The sequence below is a fragment of the Sturnira hondurensis genome, unplaced genomic scaffold, assembly GCF_014824575.4.
Source record: "Sturnira hondurensis isolate 20B ecotype Veracruz unplaced genomic scaffold, ASM1482457v3 Scaffold0018525, whole genome shotgun sequence".
Taxonomy (NCBI): Eukaryota; Metazoa; Chordata; class Mammalia; order Chiroptera; family Phyllostomidae; genus Sturnira; species Sturnira hondurensis.
The window spans coordinates 8,616,725-8,643,702 of record NW_028091156.1 but is presented as its reverse complement, the minus strand read 5'-3'; the positions used below and the strand labels follow the sequence as shown (position 1 = coordinate 8,643,702).

At 45.2% G+C, this 26,978-nt stretch overlaps 1 protein-coding gene across 1 annotated transcript in view; it reads right to left on the bottom strand.

The window, feature by feature from the left end:
- Nucleotides 1-26,978, bottom strand: part of USH2A (usherin) — a 530,092-nt gene that overhangs the window by 54,789 nt on the left and 448,325 nt on the right. Inside the window, exons 62-64 of the mRNA XM_037069500.1 lie at nucleotides 9,808-10,035; nucleotides 3,875-5,391; nucleotides 695-1,016 (exon numbers count right to left, since the gene is read on the bottom strand). Of these exons, the coding sequence (XP_036925395.1) occupies nucleotides 695-1,016; nucleotides 3,875-5,391; nucleotides 9,808-10,035 (2,067 nt within the window). The remainder of the gene's footprint in view (nucleotides 1-694; nucleotides 1,017-3,874; nucleotides 5,392-9,807; nucleotides 10,036-26,978) is intronic.

Sequence of the window (26,978 nt, the reverse complement as noted above, 5' to 3'; positions counted from 1 at the left end):
GGACACTCCCAGCAAAACTGAGTCCTTCCCCCACAGGAAATGGGGCTGCCCTTACAAGAACACAGGAGGTGCCTTCTGATGGCCAAACGAAACAACCCTAACACAAGTCCTCTGCAGATTTCCAAATACTTTCAGAATACTTTCTTAATTCTTAGCTTTTTAGAGACATGCAAAGTCCTACTCTTTAGGCCGTCCTTGGACTAAACTTGCTTCACCCCCATGCAAAGATTGGTCATTTTCCTCTAGCTTTCTCTTAACATTCCACATCTTTCTTGCGCACAAGGGCTGGAGATGCTGGAGATGCATCAAATAGAGATTTCATGTTCTCTCGGTACAATAAGTGAGCTATTTTCCAAGTGATCTTTAACAAGAAGTATTTCCTACCAAAATTCTGGTAAAGGGAAGCTGAATGACAGGAACCACTTCATCCATGAGCCATGGGAATACTTTGCCTGAAACCTAGGAAGGAATAACAAGCCCACGGATCAAGAACCAAGACAATGAAGAAGGCAAGTGAATATGGCTTTTCCTCCCTCATTTACTGCTCAGAAATTTTCAAAGGGTTGTTATTAACTTCCTTAAGCCCTTAAGTATTTCCTTAAGCAGCTTTTCAAATTGCCAGTGCTTTTCATAGGCAGGTGCTGACGTGTGTGCACAACTGCAGTGTGAGGTGCCAATAACACACAGTTCTTACCTGGTACTCGTACTCTGTGAAAGGCAGGAGTTCGGAATCCACGAATGAGCTTGCGCTTCCATTATAGGCTAGAACTGAGCTTGGCTGTCCAGGCTGGGTTGCAATTTGTCTTCGGTACAACTCGTAGTACAAAATGTGTCCATTTGGCTGAAGCGGTCCTGTCCACAAAAGGGAAACCGTGGGCTGGAGCCCCCCTGGAGCCGACCGCACCTCCAGGTGTGGGGCAGGCTGCATGGCAGGAGCTGTCTCAGGGGTCCGGGTGCGTGTCCAGTCACTCGACGCACATCCCAGCAAGGTGCAGGCCTGAACCCGCACTTCATACCTGCAGGACACAGGCAGAAATGACCCATTATTGGCAAAGCAGATTTTCGTCAGAAGAATCTTTAAAAGGCCAAGAGTTTGGGGATAAAAAGGCAAGTAAGTTTACATTTATTCTCGTTGATGGCTGACCCTTTTTAAAAATAAGTAAATGAGTCATATTTCCCTAAAAATTCTAGAACGTTTCAATTAATGAATTAATTGACTGACTTTTAGACAGAGGGGAAGGGAGGGATAAAAAGAGGAAAAGAAACATCAATGTGTGGTTGCTTCTTGCATGCCCCTCACTGGGGAACCTGGCCCACACCCTAGGCATGTGCCCTGACTGGGAACTGAACCAGCAACTCTTTGGTTCACAGGCTGGTGCTCAATCCACAGCCACACCAGCCAAGACGAACATTTTAAATTGTCCTAGATTTCCTAGGAGATCCTTCCCTAAGCGGGAGTATATGAATACATATGCTTTCAAGATTCTGTCCTGCACGTGTGTTCTTTCGGTCTGTGGAAATGCCGAACACAGTGATGAAGAAGGCAGGTCTTGAGGACTCCGAATCAGCTTGCAGCAGCCTTGGGCTCTCCCTACCCCGCAGCTGGAGCTGAAAGTTTCCCCAGGCACATTTCCAGGTCATGAAGGAACACCATGGGGTTCAGGCCTCCCCGGTAACCAGTGTCCTCACCTGATCCCTGACATCGTACAACAGGCTCCCTCATACCACGCAGACACCTGCCGGGGCCAGAGTGAACCCATCTGCACACTTGATGATCCATCGCCGAGACACCTTTATCACCATCCAGTTAAACTCGACCAATCAATTACGTGATGTTTCTCCTGCCACTTGCCAAGGTCTATTTACATACCAGGGACTGTCAGCTTTGGTCAGCTTTAAGTGCCTATGGCTGCAAATGAGAGCTTTCTGCCTCTGTGCCCATGCTCCCAACCTCTGATGTTATGGTGACCCTCACTTGCCCTCAAGCATCTTTCTTTGGCCCTTTATTTCTTTTGAGGTCAGCCTTTTTCTCTTCTATTTTCTGCCTTGTGTCTTTTTCCCTTGAGTCACTGCTGGCTCCCTTTCCCCTTCTTCGTTACACTTGTCACTCTCTGAGATGTCTTTCCTTCCCCCTTTCAGTTCTTCTTCTCTCTCGTCTCATGCCCATCTGTACCTTGACGGGGCTACCAGGTTAGTGGTGAACAAATCCACTGCTGTGTATAGATCTGACTTCTAAGAGATTCTCTGAAGTCACTTCTGATTTTCCACAACTGGATTGTCTGTTTTCTGAAGCCTCTGTGGCAGCCCGAAAATTCTGGGTCAGATTCCTGCTGCCACTCAGGGATCCCCCATCTCCTCCTCCTTACTGAACAGAGTGGGCGGAGGTGGGGGGCCCACAGGAGGTCCCGCTAATCAGGAAACACGAAACTGCTGAGAAAACCCAAGCGTACATGAATCCCAACTTCATACACAAGTGACCTTCTGACTTAAGTCAGTGATGTCACGTATATCTTCAGTGACTGTGGAGAGTAAAGAGAGACATCTCTCTTTGCCTTAAATGTGATTGCTAGGTTTATGAGATATAGCAAACTTTTTTTTTTTCAGCCTGGGAAAAGTATTCCTCTCACACCTGAAAACACTCTTCTCCTCCAGAAATCTTTCTGAATAACAGTTTCAAAGAGCAGCTCGTTGACATGATTTTCAAAACGTGCAGGCACCAGTCAGGTAAAGGGCAAGCACACAGCTCACAGAGTCTGCACTAACGTGGCCCTATTATGCCCCGAATCAGGCAAAAATAAAAGCCAACCTGCAGAGCATGTGGCTTCGCCATAGAAGATACTGGCAGAAGCTTTAATGACTGTTTAATATTTAACGCGACCCTAAATAACTGTCATGAGTAGATGCGGAAGACTGTGAACGCATCATTTAAACAGCACTGTGTAACAGACGTAATTATAGAAGGCTCTAATCTACACACGAGTAGATTACAATAATAGCCGCGTTTCTCCAACGGTGGTTAGAAATCAAGTCAGCCTTTAATTTTTTTAAGTGGTTCTGTTCTTTTTACTAAAATTTAAGCATAAAATGTCTTTTAGTACTCTTCTCTCTGGGGATGCAAGTGGCTTGAAATGTGGTGGGGACAGCTCCTGGGCCCTTCTTTAAGCAAGAGGGGTGGAGGGCAGGTTCCTGCACGTGGAGAGCATGACTGAGTGGACAGAGAGCCCGGAGGGGCCCCTGAGAAAACATGAGCTGACCACTGGCCCTGTCCTGAGAAGCCCCAAGGGCATGAAGACACCAGCCAGCAAGGGAGTCCTGACCATCCTCACCAACCCCAGGGGCTTGAAGAAACAGTCAGAGGAGCGTCATTCTCTTTGGAAGAAGAGCCAGGTTCCAGGACAAGGGTGCCCCCAGAATTAATTTTGGGTCAGTCCAACCTGAGCTGGTAATACTTCTCACTCACTGGCACTTTTAAAATTCTATATAATAATACCTTAATTTCTCCTCAGCCTATGTCCGCTGACCCCATTGAGGCTCTCAGAATGGTCCAGGGGCCTATTTTCAGGAGGGACTAGATTTAAGAAATGACCTCATCTCTGTGCTACTTTTTTCCAAGTTTGTGAGGTGCAGACATTTCTGGCGGGGGGGGGACTGACTCTCCAAATGTCACCTGCATGAATTTTGTTCTCCAGAAGTTATGCAAACAGGTGGTCCCTGGATGAGGATGTGGTCCACCCACTGTGAATGGCTAAGTGGATGGGGGTTGGGGATGTCACATATCTGGCTATTAGCGTCTGTACCTGAACAGACTCAGGGCTCACACCATAGAAGAGATAGTGGCTTGCTCTCAACAAACCTACAGTGAGCTACTACCCACCTGCAAAATGGCTCCAGCTGGTTTACCGCAAATGCCCGTGTACCAAACGAGTCGTGAGTTGTATTTACGTGTATGATTTTTGTTTCTCTTTCAAGCAGCTCACGGACAAAGAGGGTATAGTTGACGATGTGGCCGTTGGTCCTCACTGGGGGGTCCCAGTTCACTAAGATCTCCTGAGGACCACAGGCCTGTAATTTGGGAGGTTCCATCCCTGACGGCGCCGAGGGGCTGGTTCGATCTTTGACGAGCGGACTCAGAATGCTCCCCTGGCTGTTGCTGGCAGTGACTGTGTAGCCATACTCCACGCCTGGGCTGAGAGTGAAGTCGTGGTACCGAGTCTCCAGGCCAGTGTAGACGATGCTTCCATCTCTCCTAAGTTCGTAACTTTGGATGTGGCCATTTGGGGTTCTGGGAGGCTTCCAGGTGATTTCAATGGACTCAGAGCCCGTGACTTGCAATTTGGGGGGGTCCATGTCCTGTGGCGGGGCCTCCATGGTCCAGGCAGATCCTGACACACTAGCCGCACAACCTCCGCGCGTACAGGCTACCAGGGAGACATTATACTGCGTGTGAGGCTGCAGGTGAGCGATCAGCAGGGACAGGCTCTGCCCAGCAAGGTACTCCTGACCATCACACCTGAGCACGTATTTGGTGATCTTTCCATTTTGGATTGATGGCGTTGACCAAGACGCATTGATCTGAGTGGCACTGATGGCCCGCAGGGATGGAGGGCCAACCCCTGCTGGAGCAGCCTCCGGAGTCACGGTGCTGGTAGGCGTACTGGTGCGGCAGCCTCCGCTCGTGCAGGCCGTGACCGCGTACCTGTACGTGGAGAAAGGGAGCAACTCTTCATCGGTGTAATTAAAAGTCACAGCGTCGAAGCTGAGAGGGTAGAGCGCCCCGTTCTTCTGAAGCCGATAGGATTGGATGACGCCGTTATGCTGGTCTGGAGGGACCCAGGAAATCAGCAGTCTGGGGGGGCTCAGAGAGACACAGGTGATCTCGGGTGGAGAGAGACCTTCAGGAGGCGCCGGCATGGTCCTTACCGCCGTCCACGAGCTACAGGTATGGCCTGCTGCATTCCACGTGTGGATTTTATATTCGCATGGCATCCACGGCTGCAAACCGGTGTCGTTGTACACAAAGGCATTCCTTTCCGTCCTATATTCCGTGAAAACAATGTCCTCATCGGCCTGGATGGTCTGATTCCCCCAAGCTCGTTCCTCGGAGCACCTGCGAATCACTTCATAGCGAATTATCTTTCCATTTGGGTGAACGGGCTCAGACCAGGTCAGCTCCACGCTGGTGGAGCCCGCAGCCTGGACTCGGGGAGGCGGCTGAGCTTGGGGCGGGGCCTCGTCTGTGCGCACAGGCTGGGGCGCGGACAGCGCGCAGCCCGCCTGGGTGCAGGCCTGCAGCGTCAGCGTGTAGGCCGTGGAAGGGGTCAGGCGCCGGAAGAGAAACTGGCGATTCAAGCCCGTGTACTCCAGCATCCCGTCACTGAAGACGTGGTATGTCTGCAGGAGGAAGAGGAGCAAAGGGAAGATGACCCGCAGGCTGTGATTCCTTGGTGTCACTATCTTGTCCCTTTAAACTCTCCCCACTGCTACTCCTTGTTTTGGCGACCCCAATCTGGAAAGAACAGTGCGATATTGATTTGGGGAATAAGATGTAAAGTCCACAGAAAGAGGGGCCACATTTTCCTGTTTTATCATTTTAGGTTGCATATTACTTAGACGTGTAGTGTATATATCTACAAACTAAGGGCTGCTGAATGCGATTCTTGGACGTAAGAGAGTGCTCGTGGGGTTTCGTCCTATTCTGTCTTTTAGAAATAGGCAATGGTATTCAAATTCACTATCTGACAGATACTAAGGACTTCCAGTTTCATTCTGAGTAGGTTAAGTCAGTCCTATGTACATCGTCTATCTCCCATGGCATTTACTGGGAAACGGTATTGCATGCTTCGGCATTTGTACCAGGTGCCAAGGCTGAAAGTGTGAGTGTGTGTGTGTACACACACACACATGGACACATACACAAAAATATACAAACACACTTGGGCGACTAGAACATGCAACTGATCACTCTCTTTCCTCTTGTAGGCCATGGAGGAATCCATGGTTCCTTCGGAGCGAGTCCTGTACTTCTTTCGCTCTGGGGGACATCATCTGAACACCCTCCATACAGGCACAGAGCAAGTTCGCATTCCACACCGTCCACTGTTCACTGGGGAAAACGAGCAGTGACCCAACTTGGATGTGGACGTTTTTAAGCAGTGACGCCCCCCCCCCCTGTCCTTTTCCTGCATGGGCGCACCTGCGAGGACACACCCCTGTGAATGGCAGTGACTCTCTGGGAAGGCGTCTCTAAGAGGACCTGGGATGCAAATCCCAGTGCCTGGGAGGAAGGTCTGGGTTAACACATCCCTGCCACTGGTTCCTGGGAAAGCTTAACCTAGCCTGTAATTTTGGTAGCTTTAATGTTATTCAAGATGAAATAGCTTAGACTTCTGGAAACCTTTGTAGATTGAACTATGGTACTTTGGTGTGATTTTCTTGTCTCCCAGACCACATACCTGAGAAGGGGAATAGTGTGTTTCCTGAAGCATGCTTAGGTTCTATGAACAATCTGGAATTCTCTGTGATTCCCTGGCCCCTGCATGTCCACCTGGCAAATCTCTAACCAGTGTTAAATTCAGTCTTCCCTGTGCACCTAAGCTCCTAACTAGGTTTGGTGAAAAACATTCAAGTATGCTGACTGGCCTCACTTTAAATTTCTTACCATACATTTTAACTAGACAATTGCCAATGGGTAATCCTAGTCTATTTCCCTGACATTTGCTCTCTCATTTTCCAAAGGGATGATTTCATATCTCCTTCTCTCCCCGCTAACCACCAACACCCCCTTCCCTTAGTCACAGGTGGTCATGGACGTCACCACGTGTGGGACTGGGAGAAAGAAGCTGTTTAGAAGATGTGTTCTCATGTGGTATGCTATCAGCTGCATGTCCATGTGACTCTGGCATTCCACGACTGACCTTCCTTCCTTCCTTCCCTCCTTCCTTCTGCTACAGAGGAAGGCTCTCTGTCCCTAGTGAAGCTCTGGATCCCACCCCTGAGCTCTGGATCCCACCCCTGCTTCCAACAGACTTCACTCCCTAATTATTCTCATCATCTCTTGTATCGTGAATTTCTTTCCCTCTACTGGGTCATGTCCATAAGGGTTTCAATGCACTTTCATATCTTTCACTGCTTTTCAAATAACATCTCTTAACACCACAGTCCCCCAGATAGCACCCCATTTCTCTGCTTTCGTTTTCATCTGTGATTCTTTACAGGGTCACTGTCCACATTCTCTGGCTTGCCATCCTCTCCCCAACCGTCCCAACCAGCTTTCCCACCTCTTTGCTCCACCTTTGGTCAAGTCACAGTGACATCCTCATCTCCAAATCCAAGGTCATGTCTCTGCCCTCATTTCACTTGATCTCTCAAGAGCCTTTGTCATATTTCTCTTCACTTTCGGGACCACCCACTCATTCCCTTTTCCTTCGACTTTACTTGCCTGCTCTCAGTCTCCTTTGCTGACTACTCATCTTCCTCTTGACCCCCAAACCTCATCATCGCTAGTTACGTTCTTCCCATCCCTCAGCTCCCCCAGGCTCATGCCTTTAAACACCACCCGTCTGCTAATAAATTCCCAATGTATCAATCTTAGTGGAGAACTCTTGAGAGAGTCCTAGACTTGTACCTCCAACTGTCTGCTTGCCCCCTCAAATCTGTGCATCTTCCAACCTGACCTTCCCAGTCAGTGACTGGAGGCCAAAATCCAGAAGACATTCTGAAGTACTGCTTTTACTTCCTGTTTCCCATCCTGTCCCTTAACAAATCTTGTCATCTCTACCCTCTGAATAGATCTCCAATCCAGCCGTATTTCTCAACCTTCACAACTCCCACTCTGTTTCACACCATGCTCAACTCTACCTGAATCCTTTAACAGCTTCCAAACTCTACTGGTCTTCCTGTAGTCCATTTTCTACAGGGCAGTCAGAGTGATTTTCGAAAAACATAAAATCGAGCCTGCTAGTCCTTTGCCTACACCCTCTAGTAATTCTTCATCACACACAGAATCGGTTCCAAAGGCCTTATCGCAGCCCGCACGGATGGACACAATGCACCCCCTGTCCCCCGCCAAGCTCTTCCGGTGCCATGTGCTCTCCCTCTAATGCCCCAACCACGCTGGCTTCTTTCCCTTTATTTGAACACTCCAAGTTCATTGCTGGCTTCAGGCCTTGCAGTCGCTGCTCACTTTGTCTGGAACATTTTGCTCTCATATCTTCGCATGACTGACTCTGTCTTGTCATTCAGGACTCAGCTCAAATGTCAACTCAATTCAAATGATCATTCATTCTAAAGTAGCCTGAGCTGGCATAATTGCATTATTCTGTTTAATTTTCTTTACCGCATTCATCACATGGAAATTTATTTGTTTATTGGTATACTAGCTTTCTGCTTTTTGGTATGTACCCCCACATTTATGTACACACACAGACAAGTCTACGGCAGCAGGAAACTTGCCTGTCTCACTCACTCCTGAATAAATGCCTGGCGCTTAATAAAAATGCAACAAATATTTGGTGAAATGGAAATTGAGGTACTAGGATATCATCCCTACTGTCTGTCATGCCAGGAGGAGGCTGACTCAGGGACAGGGAGGAAACACTCGCAAGGACAGAAGCACTGATGATGGGTGTGAGGGAAGAGCCTCTGTTCTCTGTTCTCTGTCCCCTTAGGGCTGGGGCTGGATTTTAAGGGCCCGGAATCTAGGCTCCAGCCTCCTGCCCCACAGTAGGGAGGGTCTGGCTCTGTCCCACGTAGGCAGGCTGGAAGGGCGGGGCTTGCTTCTGCCCCGTGTAGCAGGCCTGGGGCTTGGCAGGAAGGCAGCCATTGTACTAAGCTGGGAGGTCCCTGCAGGGAGGCCCCATAAGGGGTGGCCCCGGGCCTGGGAGACCTGGTGACAGATCCAAGTCATTGCTGTAGGTGATTTCCTGCTGTCATTCCACTCACAAGGTTGTCAGGGAAAAGTTATGCAAAGTCACAGCTTAGTCTTCACTGTTCTCTGTGGAATGAAAGGGGGCATCTTTGCCACCGTGAGCAGAGAGGTGAGGGAGGGGCAGTGGCTACAGCAGCTGCAGGCTGTGGAATTCCACGGTCCTGACCCACAGAAGGAGGGGTGAGGGTGTGAGTGGCAGTCCTGGGCCAGCGGGGACCAGAGGCCGAAGCAGTAACAGACTGATACGTGGGCTGCCATACACCTTGGGGGAAAACATGGGAAAGGGGGAGGAGGGGCAGCTTTCACGTGGGTGATGATGGTTCAACTTCTTCTGGGCTCACAGGCAGGCGACACAGGTGTGACATTACAAGACTGCTCCTCATGGCCACATATGGAAGGCAGAGGTAACAGACATGTTAGGGGGACTTCCTGTCTTCTGCTTGGCAAGCTCTGTTTAAGGCTCAGGCAAAATACTCAGCAGGATAATTCAGGAGGCGGTTAAGAACACAGTCACTCAGTTCAGTTCTGGTGGGACATCCTGGCTTCAGATCCCGTTTCGATCATTTGCAGGGTGGGCTTGGGCGGTTACACAGTCTCTACAGGTCTCAGGAGGCTCAGTGGTGCCTACCCAGTAGGGCTGATGTGATGATCAAATAAGATGCTCCATGGAGAGCTGAAAACAGGGTTGGGTTCATAGGAGGCATAACACGTGTGAGCTATTTCTCTCCGTTCTACGATTAAGTGCCCAGAGAAGCTACTAAGGAGAATCACACCAACCGAGAAGGGAGTTTTCCCACTGTGACCTGAGGGCACATCAGGGCCCTTCAGTCTATCTGGAGAACAGCCAATGTGATTTCGTGTTCAGGGGGAGGGGGGGTTACCTTAATCACACCATTGGTCCGCACAGGCTCCGACCACCGCAGTAACAAGGCCCGGCCATTCTCTCTCTGTTGGATGGTAAAGTTGCTCAGTCCACTTGGGGAAGATTCTAGGGTTTGAACTGGAGTCCAGGGGCTCGAAGCGTCTCCTGCCTGGTTGACGGCCACAATGCCAATGTGATACCTTGTGAAGGGTTCTAACCCAAACAGGTGGGCCTGATGGCTTGTTCCCTAAATGAAAAGGGACAGGTTAGTTTCCTTTGGGAAACAGCTAATGAGCTGGAAAGTTGTCCCCTAAAACACATCAGTAATGGTGGCACAAATATTGCAGCAAAGAGTTTTGAATTGTTAAGAAAACAATGTGTTTTTTTTCTCTTGTTCTTGACACCCTGGTTGTGTGATTTCAGACACATGCCAAGTGTGGATCAGAAGGGATCCTTGCTTTTTCAGAGCCTGTAACACAAAAGTTGTGATATAGGAGGTCTGTCCAGAAGGTATCCGGCCATGCAATATGAAAACTAGAGGCATTTACTGAAGAAAATACGAGATACAGTAAATATTGTATATAGGACAATGACACCTCAGTCCCCTTCAAAGTCCCCTCAGGGCCTCACACAGTTCTCCCAGTAATCATCCGCTGCCCTGTCATATTTTCTTAAATCTTTTAACAGTCTGAAATCTCTTCCCTTTCAAAGGTGATTTTAGATTTGGGAAAAGCTAGAAGTTGCAGGCCATCAAATCTAGGCTGTAGGGAGGCCAAGTCACCTGGATAAGTTGGTTGATGTTTTGCCAAAAATTTCTGTATGAGACCTGATGCATGAGTGGGTGCGTTGTGGTGATGAAGCTGCCCATCACCAGTTGCCTATAGCTGTGGCCTTCTGAATCACCCAAATAATTTCCACAGAGGAATGTTCAAGCTTAACACAAAATCTGATGCAGATTCATTGCTCTGGTAGCTCACTTTGAATGCAATGGCCACACAGCACACATGCTCACTCAATGGCATCTACTGTCCCCACTGACTACCACAGTGAAGTCCTCATTGTTCATGCGTGTGCATTCCAGTCCACGCCCCTTGGCTGCCAAGCTCCAGTGATGTCACACAAATTGTTCTTGTTATATAAAATAAGGGACTTTTTCTGGACAGATCTTGTATTACCTGAAAAGTTCTGTGATGCCTGAGAGACCACCCAGCTCACAGTGGAATCAGTGGAGACTTAGTCTAAATGACTTTGATTCTCTTCAATTCCCCACACTATTCATTTGGATGTGAGACACCCCCCCGTCTCCCTCACCTTCCTCTCTCATTCTTTTGTGGGTATTTATGTCTTACAAATACAAGAGAACAAGAACAGGCCAGCTGGACTGTTAAATGCAGAGACACCCTTAGAGAAGTCTCCCACTAATACAAATGCGGAAATACTGTCATTGTCAACAACGCCACAACTGAAACTATAAAACTTACTAAAAGTAATTGTTAGCTAAGCTTTGAGAATGTGGTCTTTGTGGATATAAAAGAAAAAACACAGAATGGAAGAATTATTCTTTTCTGCTCAGAGAGCAACAGTGAACAGATTTTGCATAACTTAACTGGAGCTAAGAATCTTAATGTTTTGAAAGAGTCTGGGGTGCTCTTTCTCCATCTGGCCTGGAGAGATATGTGTGTTTACAGATGGGAATTCTGTTTGCAACTGGACCCGTAATGTGGGTACAGGGACACACACACACACACGCACTTTCTGCTGTGCGCCATATGCATGGATGCGGTGAACTGTGGGGAAGTTTTGACTGGTTGAGGAGGATATTTATACTTAATGGTGTGTGAGGTCGATTAGATGTTTAAATGTGAAAATTGTCCTCTTTTCCTGGTGAGCGTGGAGGAGGACAAGGAGGTGGAGAAGAAGAGTTATTTCTGAGAGGAGGTACCCAAGAGGACCAAAGTTATGTGTATGGAAATTCTTCTTAATGTGGAGGCATCCAAATTTCATTTTGAATAAAATCTAAAAACGAGGTGCCAAAATCAAACTGAACCACCGCCCACAAAAAATAGGAAAACCCCCCAAACCCATAGAAATAATTTTTGACATTGTTTCCTCACAATCTTTAAGTTTCAACTGTGTTAATGTTTCTTATTATGCATTAAACACAAACAGAGACTATAATTTCCTTTACTTATTAGAAACTAGAAAAGTCAATTTTCTTGTTTCAATAAGTGCCATTATGTTACATACTAACTTCCTGAAATCGTTTAATATTTAAACATTTGCTAAGTGACCAGACTCTGAAACAAATTTTACAGAAATACTAATTTCTCTTTTTTAAAATATTAAAAGTTCGATCATAAATATTTAAAACTTGTGTCTCCACAACATTGGATTGGTCCTTTAGATAAATACTGCACAGAACTCGAATGACCACAATGAATATTAAATCGGAAGATGCTACAAGTCCCGATTACAAACACTCTTTTCTGATGAATGATTCCCTTTCTGTGGAAATAGGGCAAACATGGACAAGATTAATAATGCAAAAAAGAAAAATTCTTTGTTCAGAGGATTCAGTAATAGATGCCAAAACAGGCATAAGGTACAAAGCAAATAGTAATCACCTCTAACAGATTATCTCTAAAACAGGTAGACTGTTGGGGACATTTAGAGATAGCTTTTGTCATAAGAAACAGGAAAAGCATGTGGGTTATAAAGCAAAAACATATGCACATTGTCAATAGCAGCACCTGCTCAATGACCGTTTATTTCGGAGCTGAGAACTCCATCCAGCCCCTAGATGGCAATACTAGCAAACACTTCTGGTGGCCTGAGTCGTTAATGATTAACCACCGGCACTGGGTCCCCCACTGCAGGCCGGGCAACCATTACAAGAATAACACAACCGATTTCATTATAGATGCTTTTACTGCACATTTACAGCTTAGATCCTTGAAAGCAGAGGGATTCCAAATGCCCTAGCCTCAAAGCCTTCATCGTCTAACGTGGAACGAAGGCCTCCATATATCTCAAGTTCAAGTTCCCCCCTGCCGGGCACAGGAATGTTTAGAGGTCTGCTCCTACAAACCGTGATTCCAACAGCTGTTTTGCTTAATTTGGTCTACTTCTTAAAAAATCTATAGAAACAATCACATGTTGGAAATGTTAAGAATTTTTCTGTATCATACATTTATATTGAGGACAAGTTCCCATGTTAATTTGTTATTTCTGAAGAACTAACACACACACGCACGCACACTTTAAATGAATCTCGTTAATAGCCTTGCTTTTCGTCCATGTTCAGTAAAGGCCATATGAACATTAAATGAAGAAACTTTTAAAATGGCAAGACAACCCTTACCAATTTACTCTTTGACATTTTAGGAAACAGTTTTATTCTTTTTTCCTGAGTAGATTTCCAGCCCCAAAGTTCACTGTGTGAGAATCATGGGCAGAGCTCATTCCGTGGAGTGGGTTGTGTCTTGCTTTCTCGGTTACGTGCTGTTTTCTTTATGTTCAGAATATTCGCTTGAGCACTCACCGTCTTTACTGTTTTGGATTGAATTCCTCCCTTTGCAAACGTAGCGTTCTGACTGACCGACTTGTAAATCTCATCACGGAAATCATTTTACTTCTTTTCTCTCTTCCGTTCCTCCCTTCCTGTCTTCCCCTGTGGCGACTGTTTTAATCAATATGCTTACTTCGTTCTCTTCTTGGTCACTGCTTGGTTCACTCCACCCCCTTACTCTTCCGTCCTGCTGATTCTTTTGGTTGATAGAGCTCTCTCTCTCCAATCCGTCAATCTCTCTCGCTCTCTCTGTTATCCCTGACCTCTGGGCTGCTTCTTTATGCCCACACCCACGTAATATGCATAGTGTATATTCTAGAAGTATATGAACTACTTTTGTTTGGCAGCAGGTGAAAAGAATGACTCCACAAAGACAAACAAATAATCTTTTCTCCACAGCCTACTCTTTCCAATGAGACTCGGCTCTTTTTCCCTTTTTCGACTACCGTGGGGAAGGCTCGGGGTCTGGATATGAATCAGTGCGCCCTGTTCTGAGACACCCAAACAAGAAAGACCCTCTAGAACAGGCCGCCGGGGGGCGGTTCTGCTGGCCATTTGAACCGCATTTTCGCCTCTCCTCTCTGCTCCTGGGGGCACACGAAACCGCTTGGCGTCTTCAGAAGTCTGACAATTTTACAGCCTCTTCTCTGATTATTTTTGACACCTCGAAGCGCCCCGGAGGTGGCTGGGGGGTCAATAGGTTTATGTAGGTTGAAAATGATCAAAAATGACCATCGATCTGGAGCTGTCAATAAAAGGCTGCACGGGGAGACTCTGCACAAATGTTTAACCGGCAAAAAGCAACCTAACTTCGTCATCTCCGAGCCCATCGATCTGGTGATCCAGCAGTTTCCGGAGCTTTCCCCCCCTGGTCATTGTGGTGCATTTTCACTGAACCCGCTCACCGTGGCCCCCAGGAATCCTCCCCCCACCGCCCCTCTCCTACTCTGCACCCCGATAGTGAGGTGCAGGCACTGATGTGCTCATCTGCAGAGTGTTCGGGGTGCTTGTTATGCTTGAAAAGCATTCATCGTCCTGGTCGCCAGCCACTTCATGGACCGTCAGATTGATGGGGTTGCTTCTTTCTCTGCCCCTTATCCCTCGACAGTGGCTGACTTTAGGCTTACAAATCCTGACCGGGCGGCAGGATTCCTTTCTCTTTGCAGTTTCTGTGAATGCCCGGTCCTAGAGAGCACGTCACACTGGTACCTGCTTTCCTGCACAGGGAAGCTCCAGAAGAAGCAAGGTTTCAACACGTCGACTTCTGTCTTCTTTAGCAGAACCCCCGGCTGCTGCCCCTTGGTTTTGGCATAAGTTATAGTTTACCGTGTCATTATAAAATCAGAGAGGGGTTGCAGACAGGTTTCTGGCTTTGATTACAGATAAAACCGGAGAAGTGGAAAAAGATCTCTACCATTGCCTAAACTCATGGCTTCGGACAGAGTGCATCACGTGTCTCCGTGACTGATAAGACATTTTGATACTGACACGTCTACATAAAATATTTCTACTGATTCCTTGACAGCTGGATAATCTGAGGCCTAGGTTTGGTAGAGCTATTTTCCCTACTATTTATAACGTTAATGTTTGAGTTCCCCAAAGGTTGGTCTATAGCTAGTACTTGATCCATAACAATCAAATTCATCATAATATGGAATGATGTCTTTATTACTCACAGCCAGATATCAACCTTGACCACTTACCCATGGTTATCTAAGTACGAGACATCCCAGTCTGAAAAATATTAGCACCATCAGGAGGTGTCCTCTGATTTGGCAAACTCACTCACTTTATCACTGCCTACGAACTTCCTGCTGGTGGGTCAAAGATGGTGTTTGGTGATGGCGCGCGCACCTGTGCAGAGTAGCTCTGAATTAAAGGTCAGCTCCCAATTCAAGAAAGGTAGGAAAAAAATAGCCATTAGGTGCATGATTTATTGTCTCATGTGAGTGAAAATTGTGTATGTGCCCGGTGGCACTGTGAGGTGGCATCACAGCTGCCACAATGGCAGTGGAAACACACAGTATTGTTGGCCAACAGCTCCATTCACTATTCTACACCCTTTTGAGAAGCGGGCATGTACAACATTCCATGGCATTGCCGTGGGAGACACAAGACGGATATCAGGCTCCTGAGTGGTAGGAGTCGATAACGTATAGTGACCGATTGTAATCCATGACTACAGACACACACAACCTGGAGTGTGGCAAGTGCTATGGCTGAGTGCGGGGAAATACTGAGGGGGTTCTTCTGACTGGGAAGGGAGAGGTTGGGGGAGATGTCACTGGCGGTTGGCATCTGACATAAGTCAGGAAGCTGTAGAATTTGAGTGGGTAAAAATACATGAGGGACTGGAATGGCGGAGAGAAGAAAGAGCGGGGGTGTGAATGCCGCTGAAGTACGGCGGGTGCACAGGAAGAGCGGACACTGTCGCTGACCAGAGGTTGGACACGTCTGTGAATTTTACCCTAAAGTTCTGGGCTACGTTTGTTAAAAAGCAGTGAGTACCATTAGGCAAGAAAATTTAAGAATCGCGTGTAAAGAGCTCTTCAATGCAATTTGAAGGGACAGTGAAGGAAGTATAAAATTATTCCCTGTTGCAGTGCTGGCCCCGCTCGGTGACTGGGGAAAGAACCAAATCTGTCAAGAATCCATTTGTCCGTTTGTCTCATTGTCATTCCGCCAATAAGTGTAGACTGTCGTATCCATAGAAAGTCACAGAAGAATATTTTCTTAGATTTAAAACATCTTTGATGAATATTTCCTATATTTTAAAATTTGTAATTATTCTTTAGACACAACTGTTTGCTTTGTGAGACCCTCTGAGGTGGGGATTATAACACTCACCTGAATTGAGGCCAATGATCCTGTCCGCAGTCCTGATCCTCTATCGAGGTCATGTCTACCTGGACTGTGTTTTATCCTGGCCATGCGGACACATTTGGGTCAAGCCACCTGCACCCTTGACAATCAAACTGCCCCAATGCCTGTGAAACACCTATCCGGCAGCTGGACTAGGTCAAGGACGCTACTGATGGCCACACAGAAAACATCTGCCACTCAGGGTTCTAACTAATGTGAGAGGGCTACATAGAAAAGATTTCAGTGAAGTATAAAAGTTCATTTTCCCGTCCGGGAATTACCACGGACTAGTCAGAGGCTGTTTCTTGTTAACAACTGTAAACTCCAAACTTCAAATGTTCAGTGTGGGGTATTCACTTGTTAGTCCTGTGGGGATGGTAGTGTCTTTACTCCCACACATATCTGCGCTCGTAAAAGAGGACCGATATATGGAAAAGGGAGATATGTTCTCTTCTCATCGGAGTCCATTGTTTTATAATGGGGTGGGGCCAATGCAAAATGGAGACGATTCACACACCAATGGGAGGTATCCATTTAATTTATACAGAGTCCTGGCACAAGGAACAATGAGCCTAAACTACCATAAAAATACTGGGGATGGGGAGAGGCGAATAGGTTTCAAAATGATTCACTTTTCAAAGGAGAAGAGGAGAGAAAAATGAAATGTGTGATAATTAAATGTGAATGTGGCAGGCTAGATATTAAAAAGCAGTACCTCTGATCTATCAAAATTAAGCATGTGCACACTCTGGCAATCTGTTTGATGGCAAAACTAGTAACACTGTACTAAAATGCACCTAACAGACTTGCATTCCAGCCACAGCCTGGTATTTAATCAGTCCCCGATTAAGCACATAGTATTTACTGAGGGCCCTGGGCGGGTGGTTTCTTCTGCCTGCAGCTCACTTTGGTTACACGTCTGCAAGGGTAACTGTCCCTTGTCTTCTCATTGAGTGATTCCTATTTAAAAATGCAACCTGCGCCCTGGCTGGTGTAGCTCAGTGGATTGAGCGCGGGCCTGCGAACCAGAGGATCGCGGTTCGATTCCCAGTCAGGGCACATGCCTGGGTTGCAGGCCAGTTCCCTGCAAGCCAACTCCCAGCAGGGGACGCACGAAAGGCAACCATACACTGATGTTTCTCTCCCTCTCTCCTTCCCCTCTAAAGATAAATAAATAAATAAAATCTTAAAAAAAATTATTTAAAAAAATGCAACCTGCCCACTCTCCTCTTTCTCCTCCCATTTTGAAACACCTGAAGCTTGTCCTCTCTCTTTTTTTCTTTCCAACGTACTCATCACTCCCTTCTAACATATTATAGAATCTGTTTGGTTATTATGATTATTATTTATATGTCTCTTTACTTACCGGTGGTAAGTTCTGCCAGGGCAGGGGCCTGTCTCTGTTTTATTCTCTGCTCCATCCCAAGTGTCTCTGATTGTGCCTGGCATGGAGTGAGCGCTCAGAACACATTTATGTTGTCACTGAATATGGACAGAATTTCAAATAAAGGAGCAGGGTGAAGGAGAGTGTGTAGACACAGGAGTGTCAAACTTATTTCACCCGGGGCCACATCAGCCTCACAGTTGCCTTCAAAGGGCTGAAATAAATTTAGGACTGTATACATGTAACTACCCCTTAACTGTTAAGGAGTTGAAATCATATTTGGTCCTCTGAAGGCAACCATGAGGCTGATGAGGTCCCTGTGAAAATGAGTTTGACACCCCTGGTGTAGAGTGAGTCTAAGATGAGAGTCTAAAAAACAGTGTGAGAAGGGAGTTAGAGAGAGTCCAAGGAGTGTAGAGGAGAGGACCCTGAACCAAATGCAGGTTAACCTTGGAAATGAGAAACGGGAACAGTATCATGATAACAAACGTAAAATGGGCAGTTCTAGAAAAATAGAAAAAAAATTAACACATGCACTCAGTAATAACTCAATCAGCTTTAAAATAAAATAAAACAAAGCCCTGAATCTGGGCCCCTACTCTAAAGAAGCCCAGGTTACAGGATTTCATCAGAGAAGGTTTTTTTGTTATTCTTTGTAATTAACTCTGTGAGTAACAGATAACATTGTGTACAAAGTGTTCCAGAAAATAGATAAAAAGGGCGAGATACCAAACTCAATACCTGATGTTCGAATAATATCACAATTAAACAAGAACTGAACAATAAAGGTCTGTTGTATAGACCAAAATCACTTGAGATTAGGCACAAAAGTCATAATGTGAGCAAATAGCATCCAACAGTATATTTAAAAGAGGTATCACGACTAGGTGGAATTTAGCCCTTACCAAAGTTGATTTACATATGATCATCTTACTAAAATTAACACCATGCCACAACCATTCTAACACCCATTCATAATACAATCTCTTAGCCAGGTAAAAAGTAAAAGAAATTATTCTTGGAGGTACGATCAGATCCAGCTCCTCAACATCAGTAGTGTCTGTACAAGGTACTCGCCACTAAAACTACTGCCACCTCCAGTCGTGGCTTTCAACTTGTAAATGTATCTATATTGGAGAAAAAAAAGAATTGTTCTGGCCTGGCTGGTGTAGCTCAGTGGATTGAGCGCGGGCCTGTGAAGCAGACCATCGTGGTTCGATTCCCAGTCAGGGCACATGCCTGGGTTGCAGGCCAGTTCCCAGCAGGGGGCGCACGAGAAGCAGCCATACGTTGATATTTCTTTCCCTCTCTCCTTCCCTTCCCCTCTAAAGATAAACAAATAAAGTCTTTAAGAAACATTTTAATAAAAGGACCTCAAACTTTCTTTTTCTTTGGGTGTTTCAGTTAATATTAGAATTAAACTGAAGCATTAAGTCAACCAGTTTTGTGCGAAGCAAATTATGGTGGGTTCAGCACTGAGCACTTCGCTGTGGAATATGTATCGACTCAAGCTTATTAACTTGTAAGTCCTTTAGTTTTAGATAATGATCTATTGATTATCTGCTTTTATTTGCATTCTAAATGAATAAACAAAAAGAAATGATCACAGTTTAGCCATTACACCTTAAGAGAAAATGTACTTAAGCAAAGCATACTTAATTAAAACTAAAAACAACTTTCATTTGTTCCGAGACCTTGAAGCCGTGGTTCTTATTTTCATTTAGGTAAATCAAATGAAAATTGGTTTTAGTTTTCAATTTCTCATCGTCATTCCTATTAAACATTGGGACAAAACTGGGAAAAAGTTTGTCGCCGAAGATAGAAAGTGTGCTGCGAGTTTGGCACTTTGAATGCGTTATTAACATTGATCTACAATTTATTATTCTTCTTGGCTTGCGTTAGCAATCATGATGTCTTGTATGCAAGAAAAACCCCGTGACTTAATGTCTGGAGAAGGAGGCAACCTTTCAGAGTGGAGATGCTTTAATCAAAACACAATCAGCTGAGAATCAAGAGACCCACGTCCCAGTTTTGCTTCTGTCACTTAGATGAGAGAGACCTCAGGCAAATTCTCCACTTTTTTTTTTTTTGAATCCTTTGTAAGGATTCAGCCAGATGACTTTTCTGAAAGGGCCAGGGTCATTGAAGGCACTCCAGAAAAGTGCTCTGAACCAGCTCCTTGTCACTGGAAGCAGCAGAGAAGGCACAGGCGTCTGCTGATTTCAGACGGCGGTAGTTTGAGTTCACTTCTATGCTTGGTTTAAAACACTCCGCAAAGAAAAATGCTAGGATTGGTTTGTGGTCCGAGGGTCAAATTCACAGTCAAATATTTAATTAGCATCTACTTTCTTCCAGCCTGGTGCTTGGCACTAAAGGGAGTGGACAAGTAGAAGCATGTACGTTCTGGACTTCAGGAACTGCAACTCATTAGGAATGAGAGGCTCACATTCATGAAACCACTGTAAAAACACATAAAAACTAGCATGGAAGGTGTACGTTTGGGCTTAAGTAGTTACACAAGACCCCACGGAAAGGACAAGGTTTATGTATCAATATGAAGGAATGGATTAGATTTATATGACAGAAGTGCATTATATCATTCAATGCAAGATTGAAGCAATTACCACAAAGATAAAACCCCTAAAAATCTTAGAGCCAGAAGGAAACGTACAGTTTGCAATTTGACCTTCACCTCCGAGGCTAAGATCTCAGAAGAAAGTGGGTAGAAAGGCAGGGAGCAGGGCCATCTTTTCAAACACAGTGAGACCCAAAGGCTGATTGGCTGAAGTTTTATGTACTGTACTCTGTACAGAGTCTTCACGTCTGAGACTCCGGATGCTGCTGACGTAGAGATTTGGGACAGAAAGGCTCCATAATGGTCCCGCCCAACTGAAAGCAGAGCACTGTCGCCTCGCTATTTGGATCACCGTACATCACTGGGTCAGGACGAAACAACAATAAAACCCCAGACTCGTGGCTGGGGTGACTGGTAAGACAAATAAGGATGCTGTTGCTCTTACATCCATTACATTATAGAGGCTGGGGAGCTTAGGCAGGAGCCTGGAAATCCTTCACCATGTTGCCAGGTGCATGGAAGGTCACATCACGCTGACGAAGAAGGCAAGGCCGCCAAGAACTCAGACCAATCAGGAAGAAGTTTCACCGATCTCATCAGCCAAATAATCCAAACTCACTGGGGAGATAGGAGAGGGAGCCACATACCATCAATGACTTATGGGACTATTAAGAAATAAATACCCATTTCTCTTCTCAGTTGTGTTATGCAACAGATATCCATGCTCATCCTTCAACCCACTATTGTATATGGGATGTGTGGGGTGGTTACATTTACTTTCAAGGTGGGGTCATCGACTGTGAAAATGGGATTATGGAAAAAGAGAAAAAATCTACAGAAAGGTTGGGGACTTTACCAAGAGACACTTGGGCTTGAACTTGGATACAGTAATTGGAAAAGACATCTCTGTTTCACAGTGAGTGAGTCCTATTCTGGTTTGCCTGGGATATGGAGACATTTAAGATTCGGAGGTGTCAATCTCATGTTCACCAGGGGCCACATCAGCCTTGTTGTTGCCTTCAGAGGCCAAATGTAATATTAGGACTGGATACATGTAACTACTCCTTAACTGTTAAGTGAGAGCTTGGCACTCGGTAGAAACAAGGTGCCAAGATGTGGCTGGATAAAACGAGGTGGCAGGCCGGATTCGGCCCTCAGGCCTTGTGTTTGCCACCTATGTTTTAGAAGATTATAAAAGAAAAAAAGTGAATGATGTTAGATAGCCAGGGGATGAGCTAGCATTGCAGGAAGATTTATTTGCCAGTATGTGAAAGTTATAGACCCAAAGGACAGACTTAAAAACTGGGGAATGTCTATGTTACACAGCTCATCTGATGGCTGAGCCTTATAGCCCCCAAGTAGTGACGCAGTTCTCTGTCAAAGCAAGGTCAGTGGTTGAACCTGACCTTTGGGCATCCTAATCTGAAGGTCAGTACAGATGTTGATGAGTCCTAGAACCTACCTGGACTACTCAGGGACCAAACCCAGAGTCCTAAATACATCTCCATTCCTGAACTAGCAGTCTTCTCCCAGTGAACTACATGGTTTGCTCCTTTCTCCTTCAAATTTCTGCTCCATTGTCACCTGACTGTGAGACCTTCCCTGACTTTCTCACCTGAAGTACCCCCTTTCCGGTCTCAACAGGCAAGTCTCCCCCAAAACTGGCCAGCGTAACATCCCGGACTGGCTGACAGAGCACCTCTGATACCTCCCCTCACACATACATGGTCCTTGTCTCCCCACTAGAATAAAAAGCTTCAAGAAGGAAGGATTTTTTTCATCTGGTTTACCCACGGCTGTAAACCCAGTTGGCATGCATTAGGTGCATATTGATTGGATGAGTGAATGAAAGAATAAATATATTAAGTTCTGAGTTAGTCCCCAGAAAAGGAAGAATGGGGTTTTTCAGTTGGAGGAGATAGTGATACGTTGCAGTTTATGGTGCCATGGAAAGTGTGTTAATGGTTTTAAATATACTGTCTTTGGAAACATGGGTGACTTTCAACATTCCTGAAAGAATGGAAAGCCATGATTCACATACAATACTGATTATAAATACATACATGAAGAACAAGGAAATGGCTGGGTTGATACTTCTCGTGACGCAAGCCCTTTGTCAGCCCTAGGATGAGGCACAAACACGAACAGCCCAGGCATATTTGATCACAAGTTGACAGAAAATTGGAAATGATCAAAGAGACTATTTGGAAAATAGATTGACATTTAATATTATTAACGGCGAATCTTTCAATAAAGATTATACTATGTCTTAAGATATTAGCCAATAATAGTAGTAACTCAGGATTAACCTAATGATCTATTGATGATTTATCCATATCTATCCCTTTTAAATTTTTTCTTATACTGTAAATAATTTTTCACTAGTACAAATTTTATAATTTATAAATAAGTAAATATGCATATCATGGGTTGTGTGGTCCAAGAGCTATTGCTCATAGGACTGCACATTCTACACATTTCGGAGGCAGCTGCCCTGTATGAGCACCCTCCCTCCAGCCAAGCAATCCTTAAGAAGGGAAGCAGAGCACAGCCATTTTCCTCTGAAAAAACAAAACAAAATCCCATCACTACTCTCTCATGAATAAAGTTCTAAAATAAAAACAAAGTAATTCAGGTCACTGTGATGGACACAGTCCAGTGATATTTTTTGGAAGAGAAATGCTTACAGATAATTTGTATAAAAACCATCTCACCCCCTTGACTAATTTCCCAGTGGGAAGCGCAGATGACTCTAGATGAACATGGGACTGATGGCCACGGCCCAGGTGGCCCTGAGGAACAGGGTTGGAGACGAAAGGCCTACGAAATGCATGTGTCAGAACAATCATGCTACATCTGTGCACCTGGGCTATTTCCACCAGTTCCACTGCTCCCTATATTTATTCACTTTTTTAAAAAATATATTTCTCAGGTTGAATGATTGGTTTTAAATGGTCTATTAAGCTTAAAACTAGAGTGAAGAAGAAAGGTGCATTTATAGGTGGTTTGGGTGACGTACAAAAATGTTTACACCGCCAGTCATTCTAATCTGTTACTGCTCGGGGGCTCTGCGGCCCCGGGAGGTGGAGCTCAGTTATCACAGCCACTATTGCCTTCACCAGTGTGCCCTGTCCTCTGTGGGTGCCTAGAAGCAGATGGAGAGGATCTGAAAAGTGGCAGAGTTTTTCTCGTCTCCTCTCTGATAACCCTGCAGACTACAGAGCAGGAAAGATGAGTGACGCCCAATCCCAACCGGAGCACGCAGGCGCCATCTGGGCATTTTCAAAGTAGGGCACGGGAAAGGCTCAGACGTATGCCCCAACAGGGTGCCATAATATAGCCGTAAAAAGAAAACTAGAGGGAATCATGGCTACTCCCACACTTCCAGTCATTCCAGCACGGTAGGAGGCGAGGGTTTTCCAAAAACCTTTGCTGAGATGCATCTTAACTGCTGACTCCGCTGGTACCCAGAGGGCGGCTGGGTCTTAGCAGCGACCTGTGGTATAGAGACACATCCAGCAGGGGGCACTCTCCTCACGGAAACACAGGAGTCAGACCTTTCTGAGCAGAGCCCTTAGCTCAGGGGCTCAAAAGCGAAACTATTCTGGAGACCACGTGCCTTGCCACTGAAGTCATTTCCTTCAGAAACGTTCAGTACCAAAAGAAGTGTTGACTTTTAACATGAGATCTTCAATGTTCAAAAGTACCCCATGGAATCATTTCTTTTAGATGCCCCTGGAGGTAGACCCTCAATTTTCTGAACAAGAATCACTAGTCATTCAAAAGTTAGGAAACAAAGAGGATCAACACTATTTTGGGGGGAACTTTGAAGCTGAGAGTTCAGAATTTGGTTTTTTTTTGGAGACCTCTATCAGCTTCTACAGACTCTCCAGTCATGGGGATGAATTAATGTTGCATCAGTTAAAAAACCCTCAAACCCTCACTGTCTTTCAGCTTATGTTTCTGAGGTGCACTTTGCAACAAGAGGGAAAATAAAAACATGATTTAAAGAAACAAATTGTCACATCTATAGAAGCATGTAATCTTTGGCCACAAAATTAGAATGCATAAGCTAATAATGTTTAATAAATATATTTTCACAGAATTTTAATTCCATAGACCATTACATGATGTTTTCTTATGTTCTTTCACAGTAAAAAAAGTGATACGTATTTACAAGATTAAGGTCACAGGCTTGTTATTTGCTGGGTTGTGGACTGATGACCAGACAGGCTGCAAATGACATTACTTCTTGAAAAAAGACCCATCGAAACAACCTAATGAAACTAGTAATTGCTGAAAGTAATTTAAACTGTCTTTCTACTTTAGGAAGGAAAGACACTCCAAGGAAATGCATATGAGAGAATTAAAGAGAACATGTTTCAGGAAGAAAACTTGTCAAAGGGAATCTCCCCTGTGAAACTACCTCACTTCCCATGGAAACTCCAGATACATTTCAGAGGAACATTCCTTCAGGTTTTTTTTCCACCATCCCCCCAATGATTTTCCTTTCAGTCTTTCCACATGCATCGTTTTTTATTCTACTCCTTGCTAAAAGTCCTATTAGCTAATCTAACCAGTCAATTTAGCTGGCCTATTTTGTGATGAATAAAGAGCCACACTGTTAATTGGCCACCTGGGTTCAAAGAGGAGAAATACCGAGGTGACGTCCGAACGTGGTGGGAATGCGCCAGCGACATCCTGACCGCATTCCACTTCGCCGGATTTGGAAACCAAGCTTCCTCACCGTAGTCACCCCTTCTTCCCCTCGCTCCATTTCTTGACCGTCTGTGAGACTAATATAATTTTTTTGAAGTGATTTATTTCTAACAGATGTGATCATCCAGCCACAGGGACCTGGATGCACAGGTCCCTAACAACTTTAATTTCTGATTATAATAAGCATATATTCCGCTAATAAATAATTATCACTCTGTGAAGGGAAAGATGGCAAAGCGTGTGAGGTATGATGGCCAGGTACTTCTGGGCAGAAAGGACAAGTGGATTGGGTCTCCTGAGGTCCTGGCTCAGCTCGGCCTCACATGTGCTAATTATTGCATTTCTCAAATGTTGTAGGCCACGAAGGAAGGAAGAAAGAACATTAGACACGGTTTCATGTATACTGCACTATTTAGAAAGCTAATTTGGGGCCTATATTGAGTTTCTTGTCAACCAGAAATTACCCAAGATTAGTAAGATGAGAACCTAGGTCTGGCGTAGGGAGAAGTCACAGAACAATGTCTGGAGACAGGGACGGGCCCATCCTCCTTTTGGCTCACGTGACATCACAAGGGCGGGTCCTGGAGGTGTGGCCTTATCACCTCAGCTGCATTTGTGGATGCTGGTGAGGTGGCCTCAGGCAATGCCACAAATCCAGTGGTGACATCACTGGGTGGCCTACCGAGGTGTCCTCTGCTACACGAGGTATCGCCGGAATGTGGTGGACTGTAGGGAATATTCTACATGAGCCGACTATCTCCAGACAGGCTCCTCAACCAAGAGCCTGACTTCGCTTTGCTTGCCCCAGGAGGCCACCTGGACTCCAAAGTCAGCAGCCAAAGGACCATGCTCTTACTAACAGGATGTGTTAAGAAGCACATGTTCTTGGGAAAGGGGTTGGAGGGAAGGAAGGGAAAAGGAGGGAAGGGAAAACTTTATCTTAAAAAAAAACAATTCTGGACTTGTCTCTCCCAGTAGGATCCTGTCAATACATTAGCACAAAGGTATCTTGATGGATGGATTTTCTCTTCCTCATATTATTTCAGATCATAACAACTGCCATTTACTGAGTCATTTCCCTGGTCCTGGTACTCTGGGGGGAGCTGCCCCTCTTGGGGAGGCATTGGGGGCCCTATCTCCCCAAGGCGCAGGATGGAAGGGGGCCTTGTCAATCTCTAGTTTGTGTTTGCTGGCACCCCGGACCCACACTGCTGGCCAGCTCACTGGCTGGCTCTGCTAGGCAGCTGATGGGACTTTGTAGAATAAAACACCTTTAATGTCAGCCTCGTAAATGGTCACAGATTGGAAAAATATTCCCCTTTCTACCTCCTGAAGCAGAGACTTGCGATCAGATGTTTTCAACGTAACTTTTGTTTCTTTGACTGGATAATAATAATAATAATAATAATTTTATTTTTGCTTCATGCCTTCTGTTTGAATAGCACCCTTGTTTAAGGCAAAGCAATCCCAAAGTCTCCTCTGAACTTTTCAGGGTAAAGTGACCTTTTAATTCTTTGAATCTTTTATATACTGTTTTTTATGTTTGCATCAGACAATTAATCATGTCAAGCGAAGTGGCTTCTCTGACTTCATTGCACTGAACTATAATTTTGGCTTTCATTGATAGTCATATTTTCATAAATAATGTCTTGTTTCCTCTAGGCTGGCTGTGCACAAGGCAGCCCTGGGTAGTAGCAAGAATGGAAACTATATCCTGGATTTTCTCTCTCTCAGGATAACAGAGAAGAAAACAGCACTTAAGATCAACTTGCTAGAAATTAAAAGTAGTTTTCCTTCAAATTTCATATGTATTTAATTCCAATAAACTTCTCTCCAGACTTCTAATGTAAACTGTGCTTTGAACATCTTGGAAGGCTGAAAGGTCAGCGGGATGGTACAATTTTAGAGGGTAAAACATCATATTCTGGTGACCTGTATGGCTATTTTTTCAATGTCAAGGTGTTTTGATATAAGAGGTGGGAACACCTTTGAAGGGTTACAGTCTTCCAAGAATATTAATGGCCTTTTCTGTCACATTCAAAAGTTCTGTGACTTTTTAAAAAATAACCCTCCTCTTAATAT